Source organism: Stylophora pistillata, chromosome 7, assembly GCF_964205215.1.
Source record: "Stylophora pistillata chromosome 7, jaStyPist1.2, whole genome shotgun sequence".
NCBI lineage: Eukaryota > Metazoa > Cnidaria > Anthozoa > Scleractinia > Pocilloporidae > Stylophora > Stylophora pistillata.
The window spans coordinates 10,237,598-10,265,082 of NC_142525.1; the positions used below are offsets into that span (position 1 = coordinate 10,237,598).

At 36.9% G+C, this 27,485-nt stretch overlaps 3 protein-coding genes across 8 annotated transcripts in view; all 3 read left to right on the forward strand.

The window, feature by feature from the left end:
• The window catches only part of LOC148726563 (RYamide receptor-like), a 139,792-nt gene extending 121,831 nt beyond the window's left edge, over window positions 1-17,961 (forward strand). The window contains exons 1-4 of one of the 6 annotated variants that reach the window (XM_088726545.1): window positions 7,852-7,975; window positions 12,621-12,685; window positions 13,611-13,672; window positions 16,419-17,961. In XM_088726545.1, coding sequence (XP_088582671.1) covers window positions 16,456-17,514 — 1,059 coding nt within the window. In that variant the 5' untranslated portion in view covers window positions 7,852-7,975; window positions 12,621-12,685; window positions 13,611-13,672; window positions 16,419-16,455 and the 3' untranslated portion in view covers window positions 17,515-17,961. Of the gene's footprint in view, window positions 1-7,849; window positions 7,976-12,620; window positions 12,686-13,610; window positions 13,673-13,824; window positions 15,464-16,418 lie in introns of those variants that run through there. The other 5 variants (XM_088726546.1, XM_088726547.1, XM_088726543.1 and 2 more) reach the window with 5 other exon arrangements.
• Window positions 868-7,352, forward strand: LOC148726569 (uncharacterized). The gene is made up of 7 exons (XM_088726560.1): window positions 868-1,132; window positions 1,765-1,892; window positions 3,280-3,379; window positions 3,568-3,668; window positions 4,608-4,768; window positions 5,854-5,994; window positions 6,657-7,352. The coding sequence occupies exons 2-7, from the start codon at window positions 1,867-1,869 to the stop codon at window positions 6,737-6,739; spliced, it is 612 nt and encodes a 203-aa protein (XP_088582686.1). The 5' UTR covers window positions 868-1,132; window positions 1,765-1,866; the 3' UTR covers window positions 6,740-7,352.
• A 2,028-nt stretch (window positions 17,962-19,989) lies between the features above and the next one.
• On the forward strand, window positions 19,990-25,481 carry LOC148726570 (uncharacterized). The gene is made up of 6 exons (XM_088726559.1): window positions 19,990-20,114; window positions 21,496-21,595; window positions 21,784-21,884; window positions 22,818-22,978; window positions 24,069-24,209; window positions 24,876-25,481. Exons 1-6 carry the CDS (start codon window positions 20,089-20,091, stop codon window positions 24,986-24,988), a joined length of 642 nt encoding a protein of 213 aa, XP_088582685.1. The 5' UTR covers window positions 19,990-20,088; the 3' UTR covers window positions 24,989-25,481.
• Window positions 25,482-27,485: the final 2,004 nt, after the last annotated feature.

Here is a 27,485-nt window from a genome sequence, read left to right on the forward strand (position 1 = left end):
CTCCTGTACCCGAAAGTACCAGGAAATGTGGATCAACTACTCCGGCTAAAAAGACAGAGAGCCAAGTTCTATCATGATCGTTCCTCCCGTCCCTTACCCGAAATTGAAATAGGACAGGACGTCAGGGTGGCCCCTCTACAGAAGAACGACGTATGGAAGAGAGGTACCTGTGTTGAAAAACTCTCCGACAGGTCCTATGTAGTGAAGACGGAGGCTAACAACCACCTGGTCCGCCGAAACCGTGCTTTCCTAAAACCAGCTGAGAAACCAGCTGCGCCGACTCCCTCATCTAAGATAGTTGATCTCAGCACAAGTCAGCCTTCAAAGCACAGCTCACCGCCAGCGATGGTCCCTGGACCCAAGCCAATATCACCAGCAGTCAAGAGAACAAGGACCAGAATAATAAAACCTCCCGCTAGGCTAAGTGACTACTCAACTTAGGTCTTTGGATCTTAAAGTGCAACTTAGGCTTAGGACTGTACAGAGACATTAGTTTCAGTGAACCTTTTGAATTTTATTTTTTACTTCGTTTCCTCGTTGTGTCGGGTTAAGTTCGTTTTGCATTTCTATTATTTATTTTTTGAAATTTAGTTTATGGCCATGTTCAGCTTTGTTTGACAAAGAAAGGGAGATGTTACGATGTTGTGTGACACGCCATGTGCTACTTGCCGTATTTGGGCATTACCTTATTTGGTGATTAAAAATAAATACACTTCTACTCTCTCAATCGCTTCCTACATGTTGAAACACACACATTAAGGTCATGAGAGTAAAGAAAATGATCATCAACTAAAGAAGCTCTTGATTGTTAAACAAATTCTCCTTGTCCGTACCTTAGGAAAATGTATAGAGAACAGTATGGAGAATGTACATATACTGATGTTTGGGTGTTAAGAGGGTTAAAGTTCACCCTCAACCACTGAGTAATCTTAAATTATGCTCACCTCATCAAGCTATGGCAATTTTGTTTTAGGTTCGCAAGCTGGAGTTTTTGTTAGCTGATGCCCTGGTTCGGGAGTGTGATACAATCTTCACATGTGGTGGAATCCAGTCCAATCATTGCAGAAGCACTGCAGTTGCTGCAAGACAACTTGGTTTGGATTGTTACCTGTTCTTAAGAAGTCCTGAACAGGCATGTGTTTGATTCACTGTAATTAATGCAGATGTTTTCTAAGCAGTTTGTGGTGTCTATCAAAGATCTGTTACTACCCCTCAGCATAACTAGTGATTAACAACAAAAGATTTCACATAGATTTGATTAGCCAAGGATTGATTATAGACAAGGATTGATTATAGACAAGGAATGGTGCTCCTGTGATCTATCGCAGTAACTGAACAGACATGTAGCAACATGGAATCTGTTTGTTACATAGGAGATCCTCATGTTACTTTAAATAGTGGACTCATACACCCATAGTTCCAAGGGATTGAACAATGATGGTGATGATAATGATACTTATCATAATGATTGTGCTGATTTCTAATGAGGAGACACAATTTACCCTTCATTGTAGCATACAGTAGTTGAGTAGGGGTTTCAATAACAATTGATGAAGACAACAAAATCTCCATAGAAGGCAGCTAAAGGCACGCAGTTTAATCTTTATTCTAATGTTGCTCATCTCAGAGAAAAAAGGCACCAATTTTGCTTCACAAAGATGGTGACTGCTGTTTTAGACAGTTACTTATAAACTCTTATTGAAATTTCTGGGCGAGCTTGATTCTAAGAAACTTGACAAAATTTTTCTTTTTTTCTCCATACAGACCACAGATATTGGTTGTAAAGGAAACCTGTTTTTAAACAAATTGGTGGGAAGTCAAATTATTGTTGTCCCTCAGCTTCAGTACAAATCTGGCCTTAAACAAATGATGGAGAAAATGTCTGAAAAATTGTAAGTAAAAAAAATAAAGTTCAGAGAACTGTATAAACTAGAGATTTGGCACCACCTTGGGTGCAAATATTGATCTTCTAACTCAAACTGGCAGTAGGCTTTAATTTAAAGAGAGCTGCCACTTAGGCGGGGTAACCAGCCAGCTCATAATTGAGATGAAAATATTGAAATTCTTTAGAAGAAATTTGTGTTGCAGCCTTTTTTACAGTTTTGAGTGGAATTGACTGCATATTTTAGATTCCACAGGCAGAACTTGCTTGAAAGTTTTGCAGAAACAAGTTCCTCTTGTTCTGGGATATTTTAGTTGAATCAAACCAACTCTGAGGATTAAACTGATTAATAAATAATAAGGTGGTCACCTTGGGGTGTCTTCTAAAACATTAAGCCAAACAAAAATATTACAGGAACTGCTATTGGCATTCAAGTTGATTTCTCTTAGACTTAAAGGGATTGAATTTGAGTCAAATCAACAATGCAACCTTTCTAAGGCACTGATCTCAATATCAGAAATCTGAGTATGTTTAATACTGGATTGGGCCCCACCCCTCCTCCCCTCAGTTTGTTAATTTACTGCCTTGTCCCAGTCTCCTGCCACAATCCGAAAGCGTGTGGATATCAATAGTCTAGAATGAATGAGCAAATTACAACTAGATTGATAATTTTTTGGATAGAAAATAAACAGATAAAAAAAAAAGAAAGAGATGAATATTAAGTAAAACAGTTAATAAGATATATATAAGATCAGCATACATGTTCTCCATACTGTTCTCTATACATTTCCTAAGGTGCTGACAAGGAGAATATGATGAACAATCAAGACATTCTTTAATTGATGATCATTTCCTTTTTTCTCATGACCTTAATTTGGAAACTGGGGTGATATTGTTTGGAGAAATTGGACACTGGTCTCTCTTAACTGTTAAAACACCCAGTTAACTTGGACATTTTAAAGTGAGTCCAAATTTCTCACCATCCAGGAGGTTTCATAAACCGCACATGAACTTCATTACCCCCACCGACGCAGCCCCAAATCGTTTCTTTCGAGACTATCAGCCTTCGCACATGAACTTGATAGGTTCTGTTTTGTAGTATGATTTTGGGAAACTCTAAGGAAACCCCAGAGAGTTGGTATTATCATAGACAGTGAGGAAAGAAGGCTGTGGATATTGGAGAATACTCAAAGTGAATAAGTAAATTTTGATAGGGTAAGTTATTTTTGACTCAGACTTGAATAGAATTATCCTCAATTTGCTCAAACCTACTTACCTGCTTCACCTGCTTCTATGTTTTTGGATGAAAACCCCACAATCATGTCTGCTGATGTGTGTAGGTGGATGTTCCTTGAAGTTCTTTCTCGCTGACTTTTTTTGTTCTTTTTTTTTCTCAGGAAGAAACAGGGTTCGTCAGCTTATCTGATTGAAGTTGGAGGCTCTTCATACATGGGAATGTTTGGTTACCTAACAGCCTTTCAAGAAATGATAGATCAGGTAATTCAATTGTCCTTCTTTGATTATATTCATTTGGTAAATGACAAGCTTCTTCTGTGTTGTGCACTTATTGAATGCATTTCTTGTCAAGAGTCGCAAATGTATTTTAACATTGACCGCACAGAGGCATGTTTGTTAAACAAGTATAAATTGGGTATCTGTCAAAATGTTGGCTTGATTTGTTTCAGAATGTGCTGGACAATTTTGATGACATTGTCATAACAGTTGGCAGTGGTGGAAGTGCTTCAGGGATTGCCATTGCAAACTATTTAACAGGATCAAAACTCAAGTATAAGCATTATAAAAATATTCATTTGATATTTTCTTTATTGACTTTGCATGAGAGCTGGACAAGGAAATAAAGTCATAACATAAAGACCTCTCTCTGGCTATTCTGTTAACTATGGGCAAGAGCCAAATATTTTCCAATCTGGCCAGTCAATAAGGATTTTATCATTTGATCAGTGCTCTTTGTCTTTCTTCGTGCTGTTTGCATCTCACGAGACCATCTGGAGGGCTCTCCAGATATTTATGGCCACACTCCCACTATTGCTTATGTTCATTAAGAGGTTTTTTTTAAGTACATACAGGGCCCAATTAAAGTGGAGCCCCAAGTGAATGAGTGAGTTCGGTCTGTAATCATTAATGAGTGCTTAATGAAGTCAGACGACTACAAAGTAGGAGTTGGATTTGTAAATGTTAACACAAAGTCCTGTTTGAATGAAAACTACGACAAAATTTGAGAAAGAAACTAGACATCCGTTAAAATTTTTCATGAGAAAGAACCATTTAATTTGGCAAAATGTGTGACAACAGTGCTCTCACATCATGCATGCTGTCCAGAAACACATGCATGACACGTCAACTGCCCTTAGTTACCATGTCCAGTTACAAGTGTGATGTGTACAGTGTCCTATTAGTACTTAAATTGGGCTGGTGATAATCGATCATGTTCGAGAATTTTGTTATAGTTTAAGTTATCTACTTGATCACCTTTAAGGAACTGCTGACAAACCATTTCATGCTGGGGAACATGGTTTAAAAGCTTTATGCTCAACCTTTAGGCTAGTAAAAGATTTCTGCAACTGCGCTGCTTATCTATATTGTGCTAAAGACATAAATTGAAGAAATTGTGCTTCTTGCCCTTATTTTTTCTTTGAACACTGGAAACTAATTCAGACCTTTATTTTTAATAAGTAACACCAACATCACTGTCATTTGTTTAAAGGTGTCATGCAGTCAATGTGTGTGATGATGCAGAATATTTTTACCAGAAAATCAATGAAGACCTTCAGATAGGTGGACTAGATATTCAAGCAGAAGAATTAATTGATATTATTGATGGATACAAAGGAAAGGGATATGGCAGATCCACTGAAGAAGAGTTAGGTGAGTGTTGACTGAAAGAATTTGCAGAATTTGGTTTCTTCATAATTAATCTATGGGCAGTTCCTCCTTGTTGGTGAAGTCTGTTGGACGAATTAAAAAAAAAAATTAATCTGTTTTAAACCAAACTTCATTCATTCTTCAACAACTAATTGTTGATAAAAGTATTGTAACTGTTGCAATTGTGGAAATAAATTAATAAATAAATAAATGGATAAGAAAGAGTCCTCCCCTTGTTAATTTGTCTATTGTAATCTTAATTGATTATGGTCACAGGATTGTCAAATTGTCAAAAAAGATATTTTTTTTAAAAATAGGAAAAATATATATAATTAAGATAACATTGATCCAAGCCCACCGTGGGGAGCTCCCTGCAGTGCATTAGTTTATTTTCAATTTTTTTTCACTGATTCTCTTTGACTTTTGCGAGGGTTTTTGCTGAAAAGGAGGGACTGCTTGTAGTCTACTACATAATATATTAAATGATAACTCGCTTATTTTGGTACTTGATTAAGTGACATGCAAGTCGAAAAGAGTTGTTTCTATCTATTGGTAAACAACCTTCACAAAACATGAAAACAAACAAAAGTTATGCGTCTAATTACTTTCTCTTCCTTTCCTTATACCAAACATGCAAAAATTGATTTCAGAATGCTCTTTGGCCGTTAATTTATCCCAGTGCAAATTTAAAGTTGAAATGCAGAAAGTTAGCTAACCTTATTGATTCGTGTGAGACAACAATGATGAATAATAAAATCAATAATTGTTATAATTGCTTATCATTACAGATTGCATTTGAAATTGCTTCATTACCGAATAGAAATATGATTTAAATTTTCCTAACCATTAACATGGTGAATTCGCTGCCTAAAAACCTCAAGGAACCCAAACCGCGGTCTTACGCAAGTTACGGGCCTCAGGTATACTCTATGAGAGGGTTGATTTCATTTAATAAGTATCTTTTCACTTTTCTGCCCTTTTGACACTGTTCACAAAAAATAAAGTTCAGATACAAGGTTCGGCTACACTGAAGATAGTATAAGACGCGGTTTCAATAACTGGCTTTTTATCATTCTATGTTAATAAAGAGGACATTTTGGAGATATCCAGAACAACTGGAATTATGGTGGACCCAGTGTACAACGTCAAAGCCATTAGAGGGATGTTACACGAGATGAAAACCAACCCTAAGAGATTTAAGGGTCGTAGAATACTTTATATTCATACTGGTGAGTACAATTTATAGACGTTATCATTTGGAAAATAAGCGTCATTCCATTTCTTTGGCCAAGAGCCTACGCGCCTTGTAAGTAATGGTTTCCCATAAGTAGTACTTTCGAACCACGTCTATCCCTGCAAATGATATTCTGCTCATGCGTGGTTGGGAAGTTGTAGCCCTGCTGGCTCGTCAAAATATGTTACAACTCGTAAAAATACGTAGCGATACTATACACCAAAACTTCGTGTTAGATGTATCATAGTTAATCGAGGGGATGGATAAATTTGATGGAAGGCTGGGTACGACAGCATCCACGAGTGATAGACTTTGGTATGTTCGGTGTTGCCAATCCTTTGAAAATAACGAGACCTGCGCGGGGTTGTTCAAAGCTAGGTTAACCACGGGTTAGTGGGGTATTTAATGTTAGATCTAAAAGCTTTACATGAAAATTCAGTATAATTCTTTCTTTCTACAATTTGATGACTTGATGCTCTAAAAAGAGTAGACGAAATAATCCCAAAAAGGTTCTTGAAAGGAGAATTATTGAAACCTGGATTGAAATTTAACTCTGTGTTAGCACTAATCGGCCTTCGAACAACCGGGCCCTGATTTGTAACAGTGTCCTTGCGAGTTGTGCTCACGTCTGATTTGGTGCGTCTTACTTTCTAACAGGAGGTGTGTTCGGTTTGTATGATGGAAGAATGGATCCGTTAGTCACTCGCCCTGTAGTGGGTACAAATGACGTTGTCTGCTAGGAAAGCGCCAATGATCCCATGCCCTTCTGAGGCTGACTCATTCCCAGTTGTCTCTCCTCCTAAAGTTATTGGTAAGGGGAAGCGTTCGAGAGGTGCACATGTGGAAAGATTTTCCTTCGTCCTTTTCATCGTCTCCTTTCATGGATAGTACTAGACTCTTTCGAACCACTCGGCCGTTTGACAAAGACTGGGAACTAATAAAATTCTGCGTGGCCGGTATAAGAGAGATAGTCAAGACGTGCCTACATTCTCCTACGGCGTCAGTCAGTAAAATTGGCCATAAACGAGGAAATAACAGCATCGCGTGGACTTATCAAACCATCAGAGGGAAATATTCCATTACCAAGTTCTCATGAGTTTGCATATCGAAGACAAAAACAACAAGTCATTGGACCGAAACGAACAAATGATGAAAATTGACTTTGAAAATATATTCGCGTCAAAGCATCAAGATTTTAGTTTTTAAATTTCATGTTTTGTTCTATCTCTAATTTTACACCAATAAAACAAAAGCCAAAATTGTATCTGTTTTTCAGTCCGCAAGTTCTATTTTTGTATCAAATTTGAAAATGCAAATTTTGGTAAGTAATACAGTTCCTTGGGGCAACGTTTGGATTCCGAGTTTTCGTTTTAGCACAAAGAGGACTTTGACAAAATTGATGTCTCTAAGGAATCAATTTTGTCTTCGATGACATAGCAAGTTCTATTTCTTTACTCTTCTTCAAGCCTTTGCTCTCTCAGTCCAACTAAACCAGAATGTGAATATCCAGTCTTGTTTCTAAGGTTTTTGTTTCGGGTTTCGTGACAATATTGTCGCTGAGTATTTGCTAGAGAGCTAATTAAAACTCCTACGATTATGCTTGCATCTACAGTTAAAGTTAGGTACCAGAGTTTAAGTATAGTGGCAAAGTGTACCAGAGTTAAGTTAAGTGTTAAGTGACTCGGTATTCCATCATTAGATATCATTATTGTTGTCTGTAACGTTTTCTTTACTCTATATTCACGGCAGTTTACACCCTTGCGAAGATTTGCAAAAAAAAAAAAAAAGAGTTCGCGGAAAAGCAGCAGCTGTGACTAAATTTTTTTATCATGGAAATTGGTTATGATGACATGCATGCATAACTTGTGGGTGTTACGTGAACCGATTGACCGTCGGTATGTTGTTTGGTACGCGGTCTGGAAGCATTTCCACGATGCGATGATACTTTGGTACACAGTGGCTTTAGTAAATGAAAGGCAAGGAAACTTTTTGTACAATTCGAGCCTTAAATGAAACATTCTATCGCTATTTTACTTAGTTCCGTCATTGTCCAACTTTAGAGGGAGGTCAACAGACTTGTGACTATACGTATGATGCACGATCCTCGCAGTAGAGAGCGCTATTTATGCAATAGCGAAAATCGGACCTGAAAAAAGTTAGGCCTGTTCGGGATTCGAACCACTGACCTCTGCGATACTAGTGCAGCGCTCTACCAATTGAGCTAACAAGCCAACTGGGAGCAGGCCGTTAAGTTGATTCGTAATAAACTCGTGATGATAAACCAGATACAATGAATATATGAAGTTCATATATTTTGAACTGCGGTATTAGATACGTATGATGCACGTATGATCGTATGATCGTATATCATACGTATGATCGTGATACGTATGATCGTGATACGTATGATCGTGCATAAGATTATATAATTATGTCTTTCATATATTCTAATTTCTTTGTGTTTGATTTATCATCTTTCGGGTTTATGTCAAAAATTAATTAATTTATGTCTTTCATATATTCTTTGGGTTTGATTTATCATCTTATAGAAGGATTTAACAACGTGCGAAATTTGCAAGAGGGTATCGCGCTTCATACATTCCTCATACAACACACCTAATCGACATATTTCGGACAATATCGGCGACAACCTTCCCAAACAAGTGAAAATGTGTGAAATGCAGACTTTCGTGTTCTCGATTTAACGTCACATTACCCGCTAGAGCCATTCCTCTTTTAACTCGGTCGTGGGGCAAGATGGCGGCTGATTTTCTGTATTTTGACTGGGCTTAGAAAATTAAAGATTTGAGCAAATTAAAAAATTTTTGCTCAGAAATACTCCAAAAAATAAGCTTATTTCGTTAGGCGAAAAAAAATTTTTGGGTTTAGGTGCACTTTAATAATAGCCTTGTCTACTTTAATTATTTGTTAAAATTGTTTCCTCAAAAATTTTCCACTTTAAACAAATTCGTTTTATTCGATTTGAAATACAGTCGACTCCCGATAACTCAAACCCTCGCTAACTTGAACCTCACGCTAACTCGAACCAAAATCGATTTCTCATGGATTTCCGTCGTACATTCACTGTAATTTTACCATTGGTAACTCGAACCCTCGATAACTTGAAACTCCCGCTAACTCAAACCAATTTTCGTTTCCCTTCAGGTCATTTTCAATATAATTTTACCCTCGATAACTCGAACCATGTCTGTCGATACGTGACAAGTCAAAACACTGTTGTCCAAAACCTTAAATTTATTTTGAGGCAGCCGTGTGAACTGTTTCCTTTCTTTTACATTACACAAAACGTGTCAGTTCAGTTCAAGTCCGCTGGTTTTCGCATAGTGTTGCTTCCTAAGTCCTTTTTAAATCGCATGAGGTTATTTGTACCAATAGCCCGACATTGTTCTCTTAAAAAAAAACCTGTATGGTTCGCAGTTACTGGACCTCTCCTCGCTGCATTCCTTTGTTATATTTTTCACATTACTTTACATTCCGATTTATACAGTAATTTAGAGATGTATTGTCTTTTTTTTCACTCGGCTTCTCTATACTGTAATAAAATTTTATTAAAATGTACACTAGTGCATATAAAGAAAAACATTTAACACCTTTTTTCCCCTTATTTCCAGTCATTTTTTCTCAAATTCCGATAACTCGAACTCCCAATAACTTGAACCTTTTTCAATTTCCTTTGAAGGTTCGAGTTATCGGGAGTCGACTGTATAGGTGTTTTTCACACTATGAAATTATCAAAACCCGTGAAAGTCTTAAAAATTATTCATGATAAATTCACAGATTTTTTGCAGGATTTTCATGGTTAAATCAATGGCATTTTCATAGTCTCAATGTCATGAAAAAGACATGAAAAATCCCCTGAAAAACCTGTGAAAATTTTAACACATGTTTGTGTGTCCTTTTTAAGCTGCAAAGTATGTCTGCAATGACCAGAATGCCAAACTAGACTCTTTAAGTTTTATCTTCTCCACTCTGTAGGTGGCTATTGACCTGATTTAAGGAAAATTATCGAGGAAGCGTCTTCCGATCGCCTTTGTTTACTTTGTTTACTTTAAACAACAACAAACATATGAAACATATGTGTGAACTGCGGTTATGAGACGTATATGAGCACGATCCTTCGCAGTAAAGCACTATTTGAGCAATAGTGAAAATCAGACCTGAAAAAAATTTCAGGCCTGTACGGGATTCGAACCACTGACCTCTGCGACACTAGTGCAGCGCTCTACCAATTGAGCTAACAAGCCAACTGGGAGTAGACCATCAAATTAATTCGACATAAACCCGTGGATGATAAATCAAACAACAACAAACATATGAAACATATGTGTGAACTGCGGTTAGTATCGCAGAGGTCAGTGGTTCGAATCCCGTACAGGCCTGAAATTTTTTTCAGGTCTGATTTTCACTATTGCTCAAATAGTGCTTTACTGCGAAGGATCGTGCTCATATACGTCTCATAACCGCAGTTCACACATATGTTTCATATGTTTGTTGTTGTTTGATTTATCATCCACGGGTTTATGTCGAATTAATTTGATGGCCTACTCCCAGTTGGCTTGTTAGCTCAATTGGTAGAGCGCTGCACTAGTATCGCAGAGGTCAGTGGTTCGAATCCCGTACAGGCCTGAAATTTTTTTCAGGTCTGATTTTCACTATTGCTCAAATAGTGCTTTACTGCGAAGGATCGTGCTCATATACGTTTGTTTACTTTGTTTACAGTGGTTATGCTTTTTTAAAAGCATTACGACTGATTATGTTTAGGCAACGTTTTAGGATGACTCGCAATTTATTTTCCATCCATTTGTAAGGAAAACCTAAAACACTTTACGTTGATGATAAACAAATGAAGTTTGAACGGTGAAAGACATACCATGGGTCATTTTCAGAGTTATGCAAATGAGCTTTGACAAGTGCGCGATTAAATAAAGACATTGATTTGCGTTGTTTTCAAGATGATGGTGGATGAAAGCTAGAGAGATACCCACGGGTTTGAGGTAATCGGTAACCTCCTTGGTGTATAAACTATCCTCCGATATGTCTTTTTAGCCCGATTTACGCCTGCATTTTGAGAATTCTTTGTTTTAAATTGGTTAATTTTTGATATGCAAATTAAGGTCGAAAGGAAGGGTCTCTTCTGATCACGCTGGTATGAATATAATTTCTAGTGAAGCTAACTGAATATAGCTCGTAACTTGAAGCAAGAGAAAATTCCGCTAGCTACACTACTGCAGTCGCACCGCGCTCGACAAAAGCAGTGAGATTTACACTTTCGATGGTTGTCTACACGGGTGGTCTAGGCAAAAGTCAATTTTCGCTTGTGGCGAAGCAAAAAAAGAGAATTAGAAAACAGCCAAACTATTTTTGAAATATGTGGCCTAAACCCTTTTCATAGGGAAAAAATTAAGGAAAATTTTTCTTGGACAGGAAGTCGAGTGGACCGCTTTTAGTGGGAGTCGCACTTAATTACATAAAGCTTTCCTCAACCAGTATCTGTACATCATACGTAATAACAATTCCTTAAAACTTTATGCAAGTTTTCCATTTGACTTCATGTTGCTAATTTTCACAGTTTTGGAGGGAGCTGATCCATATTGCTAATCTGTTTTGACAATTAACATTGATTTTTTAGTCCAGAAACATTCTCAAAGCAATCAAGCAATACAAACAAAGCTCGTGCAGAATCTAAATCTGATAAAACAACAGTTGTGTCATCAGTGAACTGCAGCAGTTTAGTTTTAAAATAGTTTATTTTTATTCCTTTAATATTGTCTTCGTTTTGTATAGCAATTGCTAGAGTTTTAACTGCAGTGACAAAGTGGTAGGGGGAGAGGGGGTCCTCCTTTAATAACCCATCTCCACGCTTTATCCTAAAGTAGGGAAAGCAAAGGGCATCATTTATAATACAACTTTGAATATCCCTATAGAAAATATTGACCCATCTCATGAACTCAGGCCTTAAACCAAATTAATTCCAACATTTTTCAAGAAGAGTCCATTCCAAACTGTTGAATGCTTTCTCAAAGCCAATGAAAAGTAAAATTCCTGGTAATTTCTTAGCTTTGGTGAAGTCTATTTATCAAGAATTGAGCGTATACTCACTGATATTTCTGCCCAGGATATATCCGGATTGAATTATATTAATGTATTAATTTAGGCAATAGACTTTTCATTCTTTCTGTAATACCTTTTGAGTCTATCTTTGTATTAACATTCAAAAGGGAAATTGGCCTCCAGTTTTGAAGGTCATGACAATCTTGATCCTTTTTCTCAATACATGTAATTACAGCCTGTTTTTGTGAAGGGTCCTTTTCTCCTTTTACAAAAGATGCACTGAAGCATTCAACAGAAGGTTTTTTACCATTAGTATGACCATTACAAAATGCAACTGCTTCATTCTGATGCAAGTTTTGGATCTTTGTCAGCTGATGTGAATCTTGGGAATTTTTTTAAACTCCAAATGAATTCTGATGTTTATATAGTATTGCTTATAGTAATTATATTTAACACTTATAACCTTACAGCACCTTCAAATATCTTTATTTGTGGCTGTCATTTTCTTTCATATATGATGAATATTTGTTCTTTTGCTGTTCTATTTAGACTTTTTGGCATTATCCATGATTCAAGGATCATTTTTTGGAACCTTGTAAGAGACTTTATACAAGGTAGGAAGACTTAAACTGCTTTTTTTGTCTCTTTTTTCAACTTGCCTATATTGTGTTAGTTTTTATGATAAAGAACAATTTTATAAAAAACTGGAACAACTAAAACAATCAAAAGTGGGATACAATAAATTTATTGATGATGAGCTTTATAAGAATGCCAAGATATGGCTTCAAAATTCAAAGAAAATCATGAAGAACGTGGCTTATCAAAGCTGGAAGTTTAAGCATTCAAACGAGAGCAGTGGAAATTAAAGATTATAACTCCCAGGCAATACCTACACAAAATCTTTACACTGATGTGCACTCTCAAATGGCTCACCAAGGAAAAAAAGAAAGAAGATTACCAAGAGAAAACTCATGCTAAAATATTGCAGCATGTGCACAGTTGTTTGTTGGACAATATCACATACATATTAAGCAGAAAGCCCGCTTGACGCATCAAACAAAGAAATCGATGAAAAATCCAACTCTGGCCAGTTGACAGAATATCACCATTTCATCGACCATTCCTTGACATTTAATGAATCGTGTTAAAGGTGATCTATCATTACAAAGAACTTCATTTTGTTATGGGGATATTAATTTCACCGCTCGGAACAGAAACAAAAAAATAGCAAAAAAAAAAAAAATCAAGAAAAGGGCGTGCAAGTCGATAACAAAACAAAAGCGGAAAAAAAACCTAGCGTAATTACGCTGAGCCGCTTTCATCAAAAACCCCTTTTAAAATATATATATATTGTTATAGTGATCAATTGAAACGCTGATTTGAATAGTTATTATTATCTCAGGTAGCTACACATGTAGTCAATGTGAAGAAAAGGTTTTCAACTTTGAGCAATACTATCTATATCAGTCGAATGATCGCGTGAAAGACTCCGAGAGCCGAAATAAATGATTTTTCCCCTTTTTTCATGCGCTGATGTAGTTTGCCTGCCAGGGGAAAAACTGTGTTCGTCTTCATTGTTGAAAAACCTTCAATATAGGCAGGTAGGATTGTTGAGTATATTTTAGACAGCTTTTATTATTGATATTTTTTGGCGCAGTCGGCAATTTGTGAAACATTTCACTTTAAACAGCATAGACTGGCCATGCATCCCACAAGCGACATCCAAAGACAATTGAATTTTATTCGATTCTAGAACATTCTTGGATTGATTTGATAAATTCGCTGGGAGACTCAACGAGCCAACAACCCAATAACTGTACAAGCCTTGAGTTAACTAATTGAGGTTATGGATCCGAGCTGATAAACAAGGCCCGCATATGGACGACGCCCCGCGAGGACAGTTTCAACCTCAAACTGAAACTAACATGAAAATACCGGAAAAGGCATTGGAATGACTACGTTTCCCAATCGATGCTTCATCTCCGCGTGAGATTTTGGTTCTAGATCTCCAGTATTTCCAAAGTAAATCGCTTTTAACATCATGCATATGACAATATTGTAATCGGTGTATGACATACTAACCATAGGAATTAGAAGTATGCGGGTAGTCTCAAATTGAGTCATCAAAGTCTGAATCTTTTCAGACTGCCATTTCCGCAAATGTTAATTAGAGGGGCTGATATGCTTGAAAGCGCCAAGTTCGGCAAGAATTCACATGTATATGTTAAGTTTCATCGCTCGTTCAAGTTATCTTATTTTCCTCTTACTTTGTTTTCTTTCGTTCTCATGGCACTCGGTTACTGTTGTAATTGTAGGTTTTTACTTTCTTTAACTCAGTTTTCGTTACCTCAACATATCTCACCTCCCTTTGGACATAGCAAACGTGTTTCGTTTTCAAGGCTATCAAGATTCAGCCCTTCTTACAAAATGTATAGCTCGCTTTAATTAAAAAATGCAGAAATAATCAGGACAAATATACAGAGGTACAAAATACATAAAAAATGGATAGATTTTGTACGAAAAGCTTTTTTACCAATTCACTACACTGGAAGATATATGAGTCAGTCATTTAACATTTTACTCAAATTATATGGACAATGAAAGTGAAATTGAAATTCCTGAGGCAAGAATACACAGAATCAAGAAGCACAGCTTGTGGTCCTTGACGGTTTCAGCTTTCTGACGACTGAATAATACTCACATGATTGGGAGCCAAAAACGCACCAATTACAGCGAACCGACCCACTACCCACATATTCATTTGATCCTGGGTTAATCATTTGAAGGCATTGACATGTGTATCCGAATACAGAATTGATTCTGCGTTTCTGGATGCTTTCCATTCAAACGTCATTGTTGCTGGTTTTTAATTGTATATATGGAAACGTATTTTCAACTGCACGTGTCCCTTGACATACACTGCTAAAAGGGTACATTATAAGACCACAAATCCACAAAATTGAAGTTACCTTCACATTTAAAATATTTTAGAAGTATTCTTTTACTGAGCTCAAAATTTGCCATTTTTTCTATTCTATAAAACTACATGAAGCTTTCAACAACAGTGATGCTTGAAGCATGAGCTGGGACGCCTGTCACCTATCTGTATGAACAAAATAAGAACTTCACGCACCATAGAGTATTTCGAAGCTCAATAGTGAAGCATCGTGATCGGAACGCGGAATCCGACAGTCTGAAGTTCGCCTTATCGTGGGAACTCAGAATTGTTTCTCTGTTCTGAGCTCATGACAGACTGTAGATATATTTTTCTTTATTCAAATTTTGTTTGCCATTCATAGTTGAATGCCAATTTTATGCTTTGTTCTTAAAGAATAATAAGATCAAGATGAAAAGTATAATTTGAAAGAAGACAACGAGAGATCGATAACTAATAACGCAGCACCACGAACGAGATGTAACGATAGTAACGAAGGAAACAGATGACAGGTTGTTATTTGGCAGAGTTTGTTCTTTGAAGCAAATACAGTGATAGGGATGTGTTTGCGCTGATTGGATTTTATAGGTATGCTGTACAAGAAACTCTGCCATTTGCACAGTGAATTGTTTATTTTACCGCTGCAACACAAAAGCAAACCAAACGAAACAAAGAAATAAAGCAACTGAAAATAACAAGTACAAAAAAAAAAAAAAGAAAAGAAAATTAACTTCTGGAATATGCACGTGCACGTTTGTTTTTCATAATCAACAATTTAAGACAAGATTAATAATTCTCTGAGGTAAATGACTGCTGCTTTCATTAGTAAGAAAATGGTTTATTGAGCTTTAGTAATCCCATCTATATTCTCGGAATATTGAACATGGAATGTAAACGAGTTTAATCTGTTTCCAAGGTATGGGCAACATACCGAGGAAAGCTAGGGCTTGCAGGTGTTCCAAGAGAATATTAATCAGCTTTCATGGACAGGGGGCACTGAACAAGTCTTTCATCGGCCTCTCTAGGGAATTCCCAGGTGACCTTAATGATACGAAAGCGTTCCCTGGGATGAAAACATACTTTAACTAAGTAGTTTCGAACACCAAAAACGTTGTCTCTGTTCACTTCCGGGTTACCTGGTAAGCACAAGAACGCAGAATTCCACTTGACAATGGAGGTTCCAACCATGGGAAATTGCATCAGGTTTCACGATGACCTGAAAATTATAAAATCATGAGTTTTTATTTTTGCATCAATACTAGTATTTCGATTTAGATCGCGAATTACACTGATCTCACCTACTGTAGTCAATTAATGAAATACGCTCATTTGTACTGCAAAAAAATTAATTTACCCTTTGTACTCACAGAAAATAATCACATATCTTTCGTTAACGTTGTTTTCTCTTTCAGTGATTTCATCTTCATTCGTCGTTCAACAGAAGTAAAAATGAATAACAGCAATGTAACTTCAAAGTCGCCTCAGCAACAGTCCGACGATGGAGTCAAGGCCTTGAGCAAATTACTTCCAATTGCCATAGCAATAGTTGTGGCTAATGGACTCGTGTTTGTCTTGTTTTACCGATGTCCCCGTCTCCGCACTTCCTCAAACTATGTGCTTCTTAGCCTGGCAATTTGTGACTTCAGTACTGGCGCTTTCGCCATTCCATACTTCATTGCTTATAGCTTTAAGATTTTTCCAAAAGAATTGCACTATGGGACATACGCTTCGCACACATTGCTGGCGGTTTCAGGTTCTTATCACATACTGGTTGTTACTGCGCTCAAGTACTTGGCAGCTGTTAGCCCCCTGAAACACTACGTGGTGACCAAGAGATTGGTTTTAAAAATAGTGCTCGGAGTGTGGATCATTTCTACGGTTTTTGCTGTCATTCCTCTTGCTTGGCATGATAATGGAACATCTAAAAGTTATCGCATCATTCACACTGCGGTTTGTCTTGTTGCAGTGTTCCTTTTTCCGTACGTATTTATGGTTTATGCATTCATAGCCATGTTCAGAGTGATTACTAAAAGACAGCGACCATCTTCGGTAGAGAGCAATAAGCTGCGGAAGCAGAAGAAAAACAAAAGTGACCGGAAGTGCATCTTGGTTTTCGCAGCCATGGCCATCATATTTGCATGCTGTTGGTTTCCTTATTTTATCGCCATGCTTTTAGTTGCCATAGAAATAGGAGATTTCGATTTTGTCTTAGAAGCATTCATAGTCATTCGCTACATCACATCTTTCGCCAACCCTCTACTCTACACATTTTTCAAACGCGACTTCTGGTCCGCCCTACGAAATCTGTTGCAAAACAAGAGAAAATTCAGTTTTTCCTATCAAAAAAGTCAATTCGAGGCTTTGAATCTCACTAGCCGATTAAGGGCAAGGTCACGCGTCAGCAATAGAGGGTTGGTGTCACTTAAAGGAGAAAGACAAGAATCAAACTTGATTCGCGATGGAAACGTGACCTTCGGTGAGGAGATATTTCGTACAACCCGTGTTTGACTGCTGCTTGCAGTGCATGAATAGGGAACACAGACTTGGTTCTTCATGTACATGTTAAAAGTTTCCGTATTGAATCGCCATCAAGAGCAGTTGTGCGGTTCAACTACTACATAAATTGCAGAAGTTACATACGCGCCGAGTGGTTACTTAGTCTCCACTTATAATCAAGACTCGAGGGAGGCGAGATGAAAGGTGTCTTGTCTAAGAACACAGCACAAATTGATAATTAAGCTGGACTGATTCGTTTCATCATTACAGTACATAGTTTAATTCATTAAGCCGGTCGTATTGAGAAGATCACTTTTAGGAATTAATTAAAAGCCTGATGTCGTTGGCAAGGCTTCAATAAGCCACATGAATAGCACGTAAAAAATGGCAATGAAAAAGCACTTTGTAGAGATAGCAAAAAATAGCTCAGAATAGAGTTATCCTTGTGAGTGATGAAAACTTGTTTATGAGTCCTTTTGATAGAAAATATTGCAAGGTAGATGATGATATATTGGTAAAAGAAGGCAGAAGAGAACATAGCAGTTCTAAAGCAAAAATAGTACCTTCAATTGGAAACAAAGTTGTGGACATATTGATCTTTTCAACCCCCTATTCAATTTTATCTCTTTTACCCTTGGTTAAGTGAACCATTTTGTCCTCTCTACCCTAAAACAATGTTGTGTTGTGATTCTATGAACTTTTAGCCAAGATTGAATGGGATGGGGGGGTCTGTTAATGATTTACACATACCAGGAAATTTGATCATATAGCCCCCATCCTCAAACAGCTTCACTGGCTACCTGTCCGTTACCTTATAGTTTTTAAAATTCTCCTACTGGTCTACAAAGCTCTCAATGGAACAGCGCCTTCCTACATCAGTGAATTACTAAAGTACCACACCTCTGAACGGAAATTAAGATTGTCCACTCAACACCTTCTGCGGACCCCGAAAGCTAGACTGAAAACATATGGAGAGAGAGTGTTTGCTGTGGTGGCACCGAGACTATGGAAATCTATCCCACTTGAACTAAGATGCAATAGTTCGATAGACATTTTTAAACGACATTAAAAAACATCTTTTTAAACAAGCTTTTTAACTCTTTTCATTTTTAGATAATTTTTTAACTTATTGATGTAAAGTGCCATGGACAAATAGTGGATTGTGTGCTATATAAATATTTTATTATCATCATTATTATTATTATTATTATTATTATTTAGAGTGTGGTAGAAACAGGACTGGTATTCTTCACACAAATTAAGGATGCTTCAAACATGATATGTCAATTAGTTTTCACACGGATTAATTGTTGTAATAATCTGACTAACGTGAAATGACTGTAAGTATTGCTTTGAAATTGTTAGATTTTACACTGTACCTCTGGCCACCCCTGAAAATTCAAAGTATCTTACCTTTTTCTTTTTTTTACCCTTTGAATGCTAAGAGTGACTTGTATCTAAATTCTTCTTACAATATCATGCCTGGAACACACATTAAGGTCATGAGAATAAAGAAAATGATCACCAACTAAAGAAGCTCTTGATTGTTAAACAAATTCTCCTTGTCCGTACCTTAGGAAAATGTATAGAGAACAGTATGGAGAACATGCATACTGATGTTTGGGTGTTAAGAGGGTTAAAGTTCACCCTCAACCACTGAGTAATTTTAAATTATGCTCATCTCATCAAGCTATGGCAATTTTGTTTTAGATTCGCAAGCTGGAGTTTTTGTTAGCTGATGCCCTGGTTAGGGAGTGTGATACAATCTTCACATGTGGTGGAATCCAGTCCAATCATTGCAGAAGCACTGCAGTTGCAGCAAGACAACTTGGTTTGGATTGTTACCTGTTCTTACGAAGTCCTGAAGAGGCATGTGTTTGATTCACTGTAATTAATGCAGATGTTTTCTAAGCAGTTTGTGGTGTCTATCAAAGATCTGTTACTACCCCTCAGCATAACTAGTGATTAACAACAAAAGATTTCACATAGATTGGATTAGCCAAGGATTGATTATAGACAAGGAATGGTGCTCCTGTGATCTATTGCAGTAACTGAACAGACATGTAGCAACATGGAATCTGTTTGTTACATAGAAAAACCTCATGTTACTTTAAATAGTGGACTCAGACACCCATAGTTCCAAGGGATTGAACAATGATGGTGATGATAATGATACTTATCGTAATGATTGCACTGATTTCTAATGAGGAGACACAATTTACCCTTCATTGTAACATACAGTAGTTGAGTAGGGGTTTCAATAACATTTGATGAAGACAACAAAATCTCCATAGAAGGCAGCTAATGGCGTGCAGTTTAATCTTTATTCTAATGTTGTTCATTTCAGAGAAAAAAGGCACCAATTTTGCTTCACAAAGATGGTGACTGCTGTTTTAGACAGTTACTTGTATACTCTTATTGAAATTTCTGGGCGAGCTTGATTCTAAGAAACTTGACAAAATTTTTCTTTTTTTCTCTATACAGACCACAGATATTGGTTGTAAAGGAAACCTGTTTTGAAACAAATTGGTGGGAAGTCGAATTATTGTTGTCCCTCCGCTTCAGTACAAATCTGGCCTTAAAGAAATGATGGAGAAAATGTCTGAAAAATTGTAAGTAAAACAATTAAAGGTCAGAGAACAGTATAAAGTAGAGATTTGGCACCACCTTGGTGCAAATATTGATCTTCTAACTCAAACTGGCAGTAGGCTTTAATTTAAAGAGAGCTGCCACTTAGGCGGGGTAACCAGCCAGCTCATAATTGAGATGAAAATATTAAAATTCTTTAGAAGAAATTTGTGTTGCAGCCTTTTTTACAGTTTTGAGTGGAATTGACTGCATATTTTAGATTCCACAGGCAGAACTTGCTTGAAAGTTTTGCAGAAACAAGTTCCTCTTGTTCTGGGATATTTTAGTCGAATTGAACCAACTCTAAGGATTAAACTGATTAATAAATAATAAGGTGGTCACCTTGGGGTGTCTTCTAAAACATTAAGCCAAACAAAAATATTACAGGAACAGCTATTGGCATTCAAGTTGATTTCTCTTAGACTTAAAGGGATTGAATTTGAGTCAAATCAACAATGCAACCTTTCTAAGGCACTGATCTCAATATCAGAAATCTGAGTATGTTTAATACTGGATTGGGCCCCACCCCTCCTCCCCTCAGTTTGTTAATTTACTGCCTTGTCCCAGTCTCCTGCCACAATCCGAAAGCATGTGGATATCAATAGTCTAGAATGAATGAGCAAATTACAACTAGATTGATAATTTTTGGGATAGAAAATAAACAGACAAAAAAAAAGAAAAAGATGAATATTAAGTAAAACAGTTAATAAGATATATATAAGATCAGTATACATGTTCTCCATACTCTTCACTATACATTTCCTAAGGAGCTGACAAGGAGAATTTGATGAACAAGCAAGACATTCTTTAATCGATGATCATTTCCTTTTTTCTCATGACCTTAATTTGGAAACTGGGGTGATATTGTTTGGAGAAATTAGACACTGGTCTCCCTTAACCGTTAAAACACCCAGTTAACTTGGACATTTTAAAGTGAGTCCAAATTTCTCACCATCCAGGAGGTTTCATAAACCACACATGAACTACGTTACCCCCACCGACGCAGCCCCAAATCGTTTCTTTCGAAACTATCAGCCTTCACACATGAACTTGATAGGTTCTGTTTTGTAGTATGATTTTGGGAAACTCTAAGAAAACCCCAGAGAGTTGGTATTATGATAGACAGTGAGGAAAGAAGGCTGTGGATATTGGAGAATACTCAAAGTAAATTTTGATAGGCTCAGTTATTTTTTGACTCAGACTTGAATAGTATTATCCTTAATTTGCTCAAATCTACTTACCTGCTTCACCTGCTTCTATGTTTTTGGATGAAAACCCCACAATCATGTCTGCTGATGTGTGTAGGTGGATATTCCTTGAAGTTCTTTCTCACTGACTTTTTTGTTCTTTTTTTTTTTTTTTCAGGAAGAAACGGGGTTCGTCAGCTTATCTGATTGAAGTTGGAGGCTCTTCATACATGGGAATGTTTGGTTACCTAACAGCCTTTCAAGAAATGATAGATCAGGTAATTCAATTGTCCTTCTTTGATTATATTCATTTGGTAAATGACAAGCTTCTTCTGTGTTGTGCACTTATTGAATGCATTTCTTGTCAAGAGTCGCAAATGTATTTTAACATTGACCGCACAGAGGCATGTTTGTTAAACAAGTATAATTTGGGTACCTGTCAAAATGTTGGCTTGATTTGTTTCAGAATGTGCTGGAGAATTTTGATGACATTGTCATAACAGTTGGCAGTGGTGGAAGTGCTTCAGGGATTGCCATTGCAAACTATTTAACAGGATCAAAACTCAAGTATAAGCATTATAAAAATATTGATATTTTCTTTATTGACTTTGCATGAGAGCTGGACAAGGAAATAAAGTCATAAAATAGGGACCTCTCTCTGGCTATTCTGTTAACTATGGGCAAGAGCCAAATATTTTCCAAGCTGGCCATTCAATAAGGATTTTATCATTTGACCAGTGCTCTTTGTCTTTCTTCATGCTGTTTGCATCTCACGAGACCATCTGGAGGGCTCTCCAGATATTTATGGCCACACTCCCACTATTGCTTATGTTCATTAAGAGGGTTTTATTTAAGTACGTACAGGGCCCAATTAAAGTGGAGCCCCAAGTGAATGAGTGAGTTTGGTCTGTAATCATTAATGAGTGCTTAATGAAGTCAGACGACTACAAAGTAGGAGTTGGATTTGTAAATGTTAACACAAAGTCCTGTGTGAATGAAAACTACTTCAAAATTTAAGAAACTAGACATCAGTTAAAATTTTTCATAAGAACGAACCATTTAATTTGGCAAAATGTGTGACAACAGTGCTCTCGCATCATGCATGCTGTCCACAAACACATGCATGACACGTCAACTGCCCTTAGTTACAATGTCCAATTACAAGTTGATGATGTGTACAGTGTCCTATTAGTACTTAAATTGGGCTGGTGATAATCAATCATGTTCGAGAATTTTGTTATAGTTTAAATTATCTACTTGATCACCTTTAAGGAACTGCTGACAAACCATTTCATGCTGGGGAACATGGTTTAAAAGCTTTATGCTCAACCTTTAGGCTGGTAAAAGATTTCTGCAACTGCGCTGCTTATCTATATTGTGCTAAAGACATAAGTTGAAGAAATTGTGCTTCTTGCCCTTATTTTTTCTTTGAACACGGGAAACTAATTCAGACCTTTATTTTTAATAAGTAACACCAACATCACTGTCATTTGTTTAAAGGTGTCATGCAGTCAATGTGTGTGATGATGCAGAATATTTTTACCAGAAAATCAATGAAGACCTTCAGGTAGGTGGACTAGATATTCAAGCAGAAGAATTAATTGATATTATTGATGGATACAAAGGAAAGGGATATGGCAGATCCACTGAAGAAGAGTTAGGTGAGTGTTGACTCAAAGAATTTGCAGAATTTGGTTTCTTCATAATTAATCTATGGGCAGTTCCTCCTTGTTGGTGAAGTCTGTCAGGCGAATTGAGAAAAAAAATTAATCTGTTTTAAACCAAACTTCATTCATTCATTCTTCAACAACTAATTGTTGATAAAAGTATTGTAACTGTTGCAATTGTGGAAATAAATAAATAAATGGATAAAAAGAGTCCTCCCCTTGTTAATTTCTCTATTGTAATCTTAATTGATTATGGTCACAGGATTGTCAAATTGTCAAAAAAGATATTTTTTAAAAATAGGAAAAATATATATAATTAAGATAACATTGATCCAAGCCCACTGTAGGGAGCTCCCTGCAGTGCATTAGTTTATTTTCAATTTTTTTCACTGATTCTCTTTGACTTTTGCGAGGGTTTTTGCTGAAAAGGAGGGACTGCTTGTAGTCTACCACATGAATATATTAAATGATAACTCGCTTATTTTGGTACTTGATTAAGTGACATGCAAGTCGAAAAGAGTTGTTTCTATCTATTGGTAAACAACCTTCACAAAACATGAGAAGATACAAAAGTTATGCATCTAATTACTTTCTCTTCCTTTCCTTATACCAAACATGCAAAAATTCATTTCAGAATGCTCTTTGGCTGTTAATTTATCCCAGTGCAAATTTAAAGTTGAAATGCAGAAAGTTAGCTAACCTTATTGATTCGTGTAAAACAACAATAATGAATAATAAAATCAATAATTGTTATAATTGCTTATAATTACAGATTGCATTTGAAATTGCTTCATTACCAAAATTAATAGAAATATGGTTTAAATTTTCCTAACCATTAACAAGGTGAATTCGCTGCCTAGAAACCTCAGGGAAACCCAAACCGCGGTCTTACGCAAGTTACGGGCCTCGGGTATACTCTATGAGAGGGTTGATGTAATTTAATAAGTATTTTTTCACTGTTAGCTTTCTGCCCTTTTGACACTGTTCACAAAAAATAAAGTTCAGATACAAGGTTCGGCTACACTGAAGATAGTGTAAGACGCGGTTTCAATAACTGGCTTTTTATCATTCTATGTTAATAAAGAGGACCTTTTGGAGATATCCAGAACAACTGGAATTATGGTGGACCCAGTGTACAACGTCAAAGCCATTAGAGGGATGTTACACGAGATGAAAACCAACCCTGAGAGATTTAATGGTCGTAGAATACTTTATATTCATACTGGTGAGTACAATTTATAGACGTTATCATTTGGAAAATAAGCGTCATTCCATTTCTTTGGCCAAGAGCCTACGCGCCTTGCAAGTAATGGTTTCCCATAAGTAGTACTTTCGAGCCGCGTCTATCCCTGCAAATGATATTCTGCTCATGCGTGGTTGAGAAGTTGTAGCCCTGCGGGCTCGTCAAAATCTGTTACAACTCGTAAAAATACTAAGCGAAACTATACACCAAAACTTCGTGTTAGATGTATCATAGTTAATCGAGGGGATGGATATATTTGATGGAAGGCTGGGTACGACAGCATCCACGAGTGATAGACTTTGGTATGTTCGGTGTTGCCAATCCTTTGAAAATAACGAGACCTGGGCGGGGTTGTTCAAAGCTAGGTTAACCAAGGGTTAGTGGGGTATTTAAAGTTAGATCTAAAAGCTTTACATGAAAATTCAGTATAATTCTTTCTTTCTACAATTTGATGACTTGATGCTCTAAAAAGAGTAGACGAAATAATCCCAAAAAGGTTCTTGAATGGAGAATTATAGAAACCTGGATTGAAAATTATTTAACTCTGTGTTAGCTCTAATCGGCCTTCGAACAACCGGGCCCTGATTTGTAACAGTGTCCTTGCGAGTTGTGCTCACGTCTGATTTGGTGCGTCTTACTTTCTAACAGGAGGTGTGTTCGGTTTGTATGATGGAAGAATGGATCCGTTAGTCACTCGCCCTGTAGTGGGTACAAATGACGTTGTCTGCTGGGAAAGCGCCAATGATCCCATGCCCTTCTGAGGCTGACTCATTCCCAGTTGTCTCTCCTCCTAAAGTTATTGGTAAGGGGAAGCGTTCGAGAGGTGCACATGTGGAAAGATTTTCCTTCGTCCTTTTCATCGTCTCCTTTCATGGATAGTACTAGACTCTTTCGAACCACTCGGCCGTTTGACAAAGACTGGGAACTAATAAAATTCTGCGTGGCCGGTATAAGAGAGATAGTCAAGACGTGCCTACATTCTCCTACGGCGTCAGTCAGTAAAATTGGCCATAAACGAGGAAATAACAGCATCGCGTGGACTTGTCAAACCATCAGAGGGAAATATTCCATTACCAAGTTCTCATGAGTTTGCATATTGAAGACAAAACAACAAGTCATTGGACCGAAACGAACAAATGATGAAAATTGACTTTGAAAATATATTCGCGTCAAAGCATCAAGATTTTAGTTTTTAAATTTCATGTTTTGTTCTATCTCTAATTTTACACCAATAAAACAAAAGCCAAAATTGTATCTGTTTTTCAGTCCGCAAGTTCTATTTTTGTATCAAATTTGAAAATGCAAATTTTGGTAAGTAATACAGTTCCTTGGGGCAACGTTTGGATTCCGAGTTTTCGTTTTAGCACAAAGAGGACTTTGACAAAATTGATGTCTCTAAGGAATCAATTTTGTCTTCGATGACATAGCAAGTTCTATTTCTTTACTCTTCTTCAAGCCTTTGCTCTCTCAGTCCAACTAAACCAGAATGTGAATATCCAGTCTTGTTTCTAAGGTTTTTGTTTCGGGTTTCGTGACAATATTGTCGCTGAGTATTTGCTAGAGAGCTAATTAAAACTCCTACGATTATGATTGCATCTAGAGTTAAAGTTAGGTACCAGGGTTTAAGTATAGTGGCAAAGTGTACTAGAGTTAAGTTAAGTGTTAAGTGACTCGGTATTCCATCATTAGATATCATTATTGTTGTCTGTAATGTTTTCTTTACTCTATATTCACGGCAGTTTACACCCTTGCGAAGATTTGCAAAAAAAAAAAAAAAGAGTTCGCGGAAAAGCAGCAGCTGTGACTAAATTTTTTTATCATGGAAATTGCTTATGATGACATGCATGCATAACTTGTGGGTGTTACGTGAACCGATTGACCGTCGGTATGTTGTTTGGTACGCGGTCTGGAAGCATTTCCACGATGCGATGATACTTTGGTACACAGTGGCTTTAGTAAATGAAAGGCAAGGAAACTTTTTGTACAATTCGAGCCTTAAATGAAACATTCTATCGCTATTTTACTTAGTTCCGTCATTGTCCAACTTTAGAGGGAGGTCAACAGACTTGTGACTATACGTATGATGCACGATCCTCGCAGTAGAGAGCGCTATTTATGCAATAGCGAAAATCGGACCTGAAAAAAGTTAGGCCTGTACGGGATTCGAACCACTGACCTCTGCGATACTAGTGCAGCGCTCTACCAATTGAGCTAACAAGCCAACTGGGAGCAGGCCGTTAAGTTGATTCGTAATAAACTCGTGATGATAAACCAGATACAATGAATATACGAAGTTCATATATTTTGAACTGCGGTATTAGATACGTATGATGCACGTATGATCGTACATCATACGTATGATCGTGATACGTATGATCGTGATACGTATGATCGTGCAAAAGATTATATAATTATGTCTTTCATATATTCTAATTTCTTTGTGTTTGATTTATCATCTTTCGGGTTTATGTCAAAAATTAATTAATTTATGTCTTTCATATATTCTTTGTGTTTGATTTATCATCTTATAGAAGGATTTAACAACGTGCGAAATTTGCAAGAGGGTATCGCGCTTCATACATTCCTCATACAACACACCTAATCGACATATTTCGGACAATATCGGCGACAACCTTCCCAAACAAGTGAAAATGTGTGAAATGCAGACTTTCGTGTTCTCGATTTAACGTCACATTACCCGCTAGAGCCATTCCTCTTTTAACTCGGTCGTGGGGCAAGATGGCGGCTGATTTTCTGTATTTTGACTGGGCACAGAAAATTAAAGATTTGAGCAAATTAAAAAATGTTTGCACAGAAATGCTCCAAAAAATAAGCTTATTTCGTTAGGCAAAAAAAAATTTTTGGGTTTAGGTGCACTTTAATAATAGCCTTGTCTACTTTAATTATTTGTTAAAATTGTTTCCTCAAAAATCTTCCACTTTAAACAAATTCGTTTTATTCGATTTGAAATACAGTCGACTCCCGATAACTCAAACCCTCGCTAACTTGAACCTCACGCTAACTCGAACCAAAATCGATTTCCCATGGATTTCCGTCGTACATTCACTGTAATTTTACCATTGGTAACTCGAACCCTCGATAACTTGAAACTCCCGCTAACTCAAACCAATTTTCGTTTCCCTTCAGGTCATTTTCAATATAATTTTACCCTCGATAACTCGAACCATGTCTGTCGATACGTGACAAGTCAAAACACTGTTGTCCAAAGCCTTAGATTTATTTTGAGGCGGCCGTGTG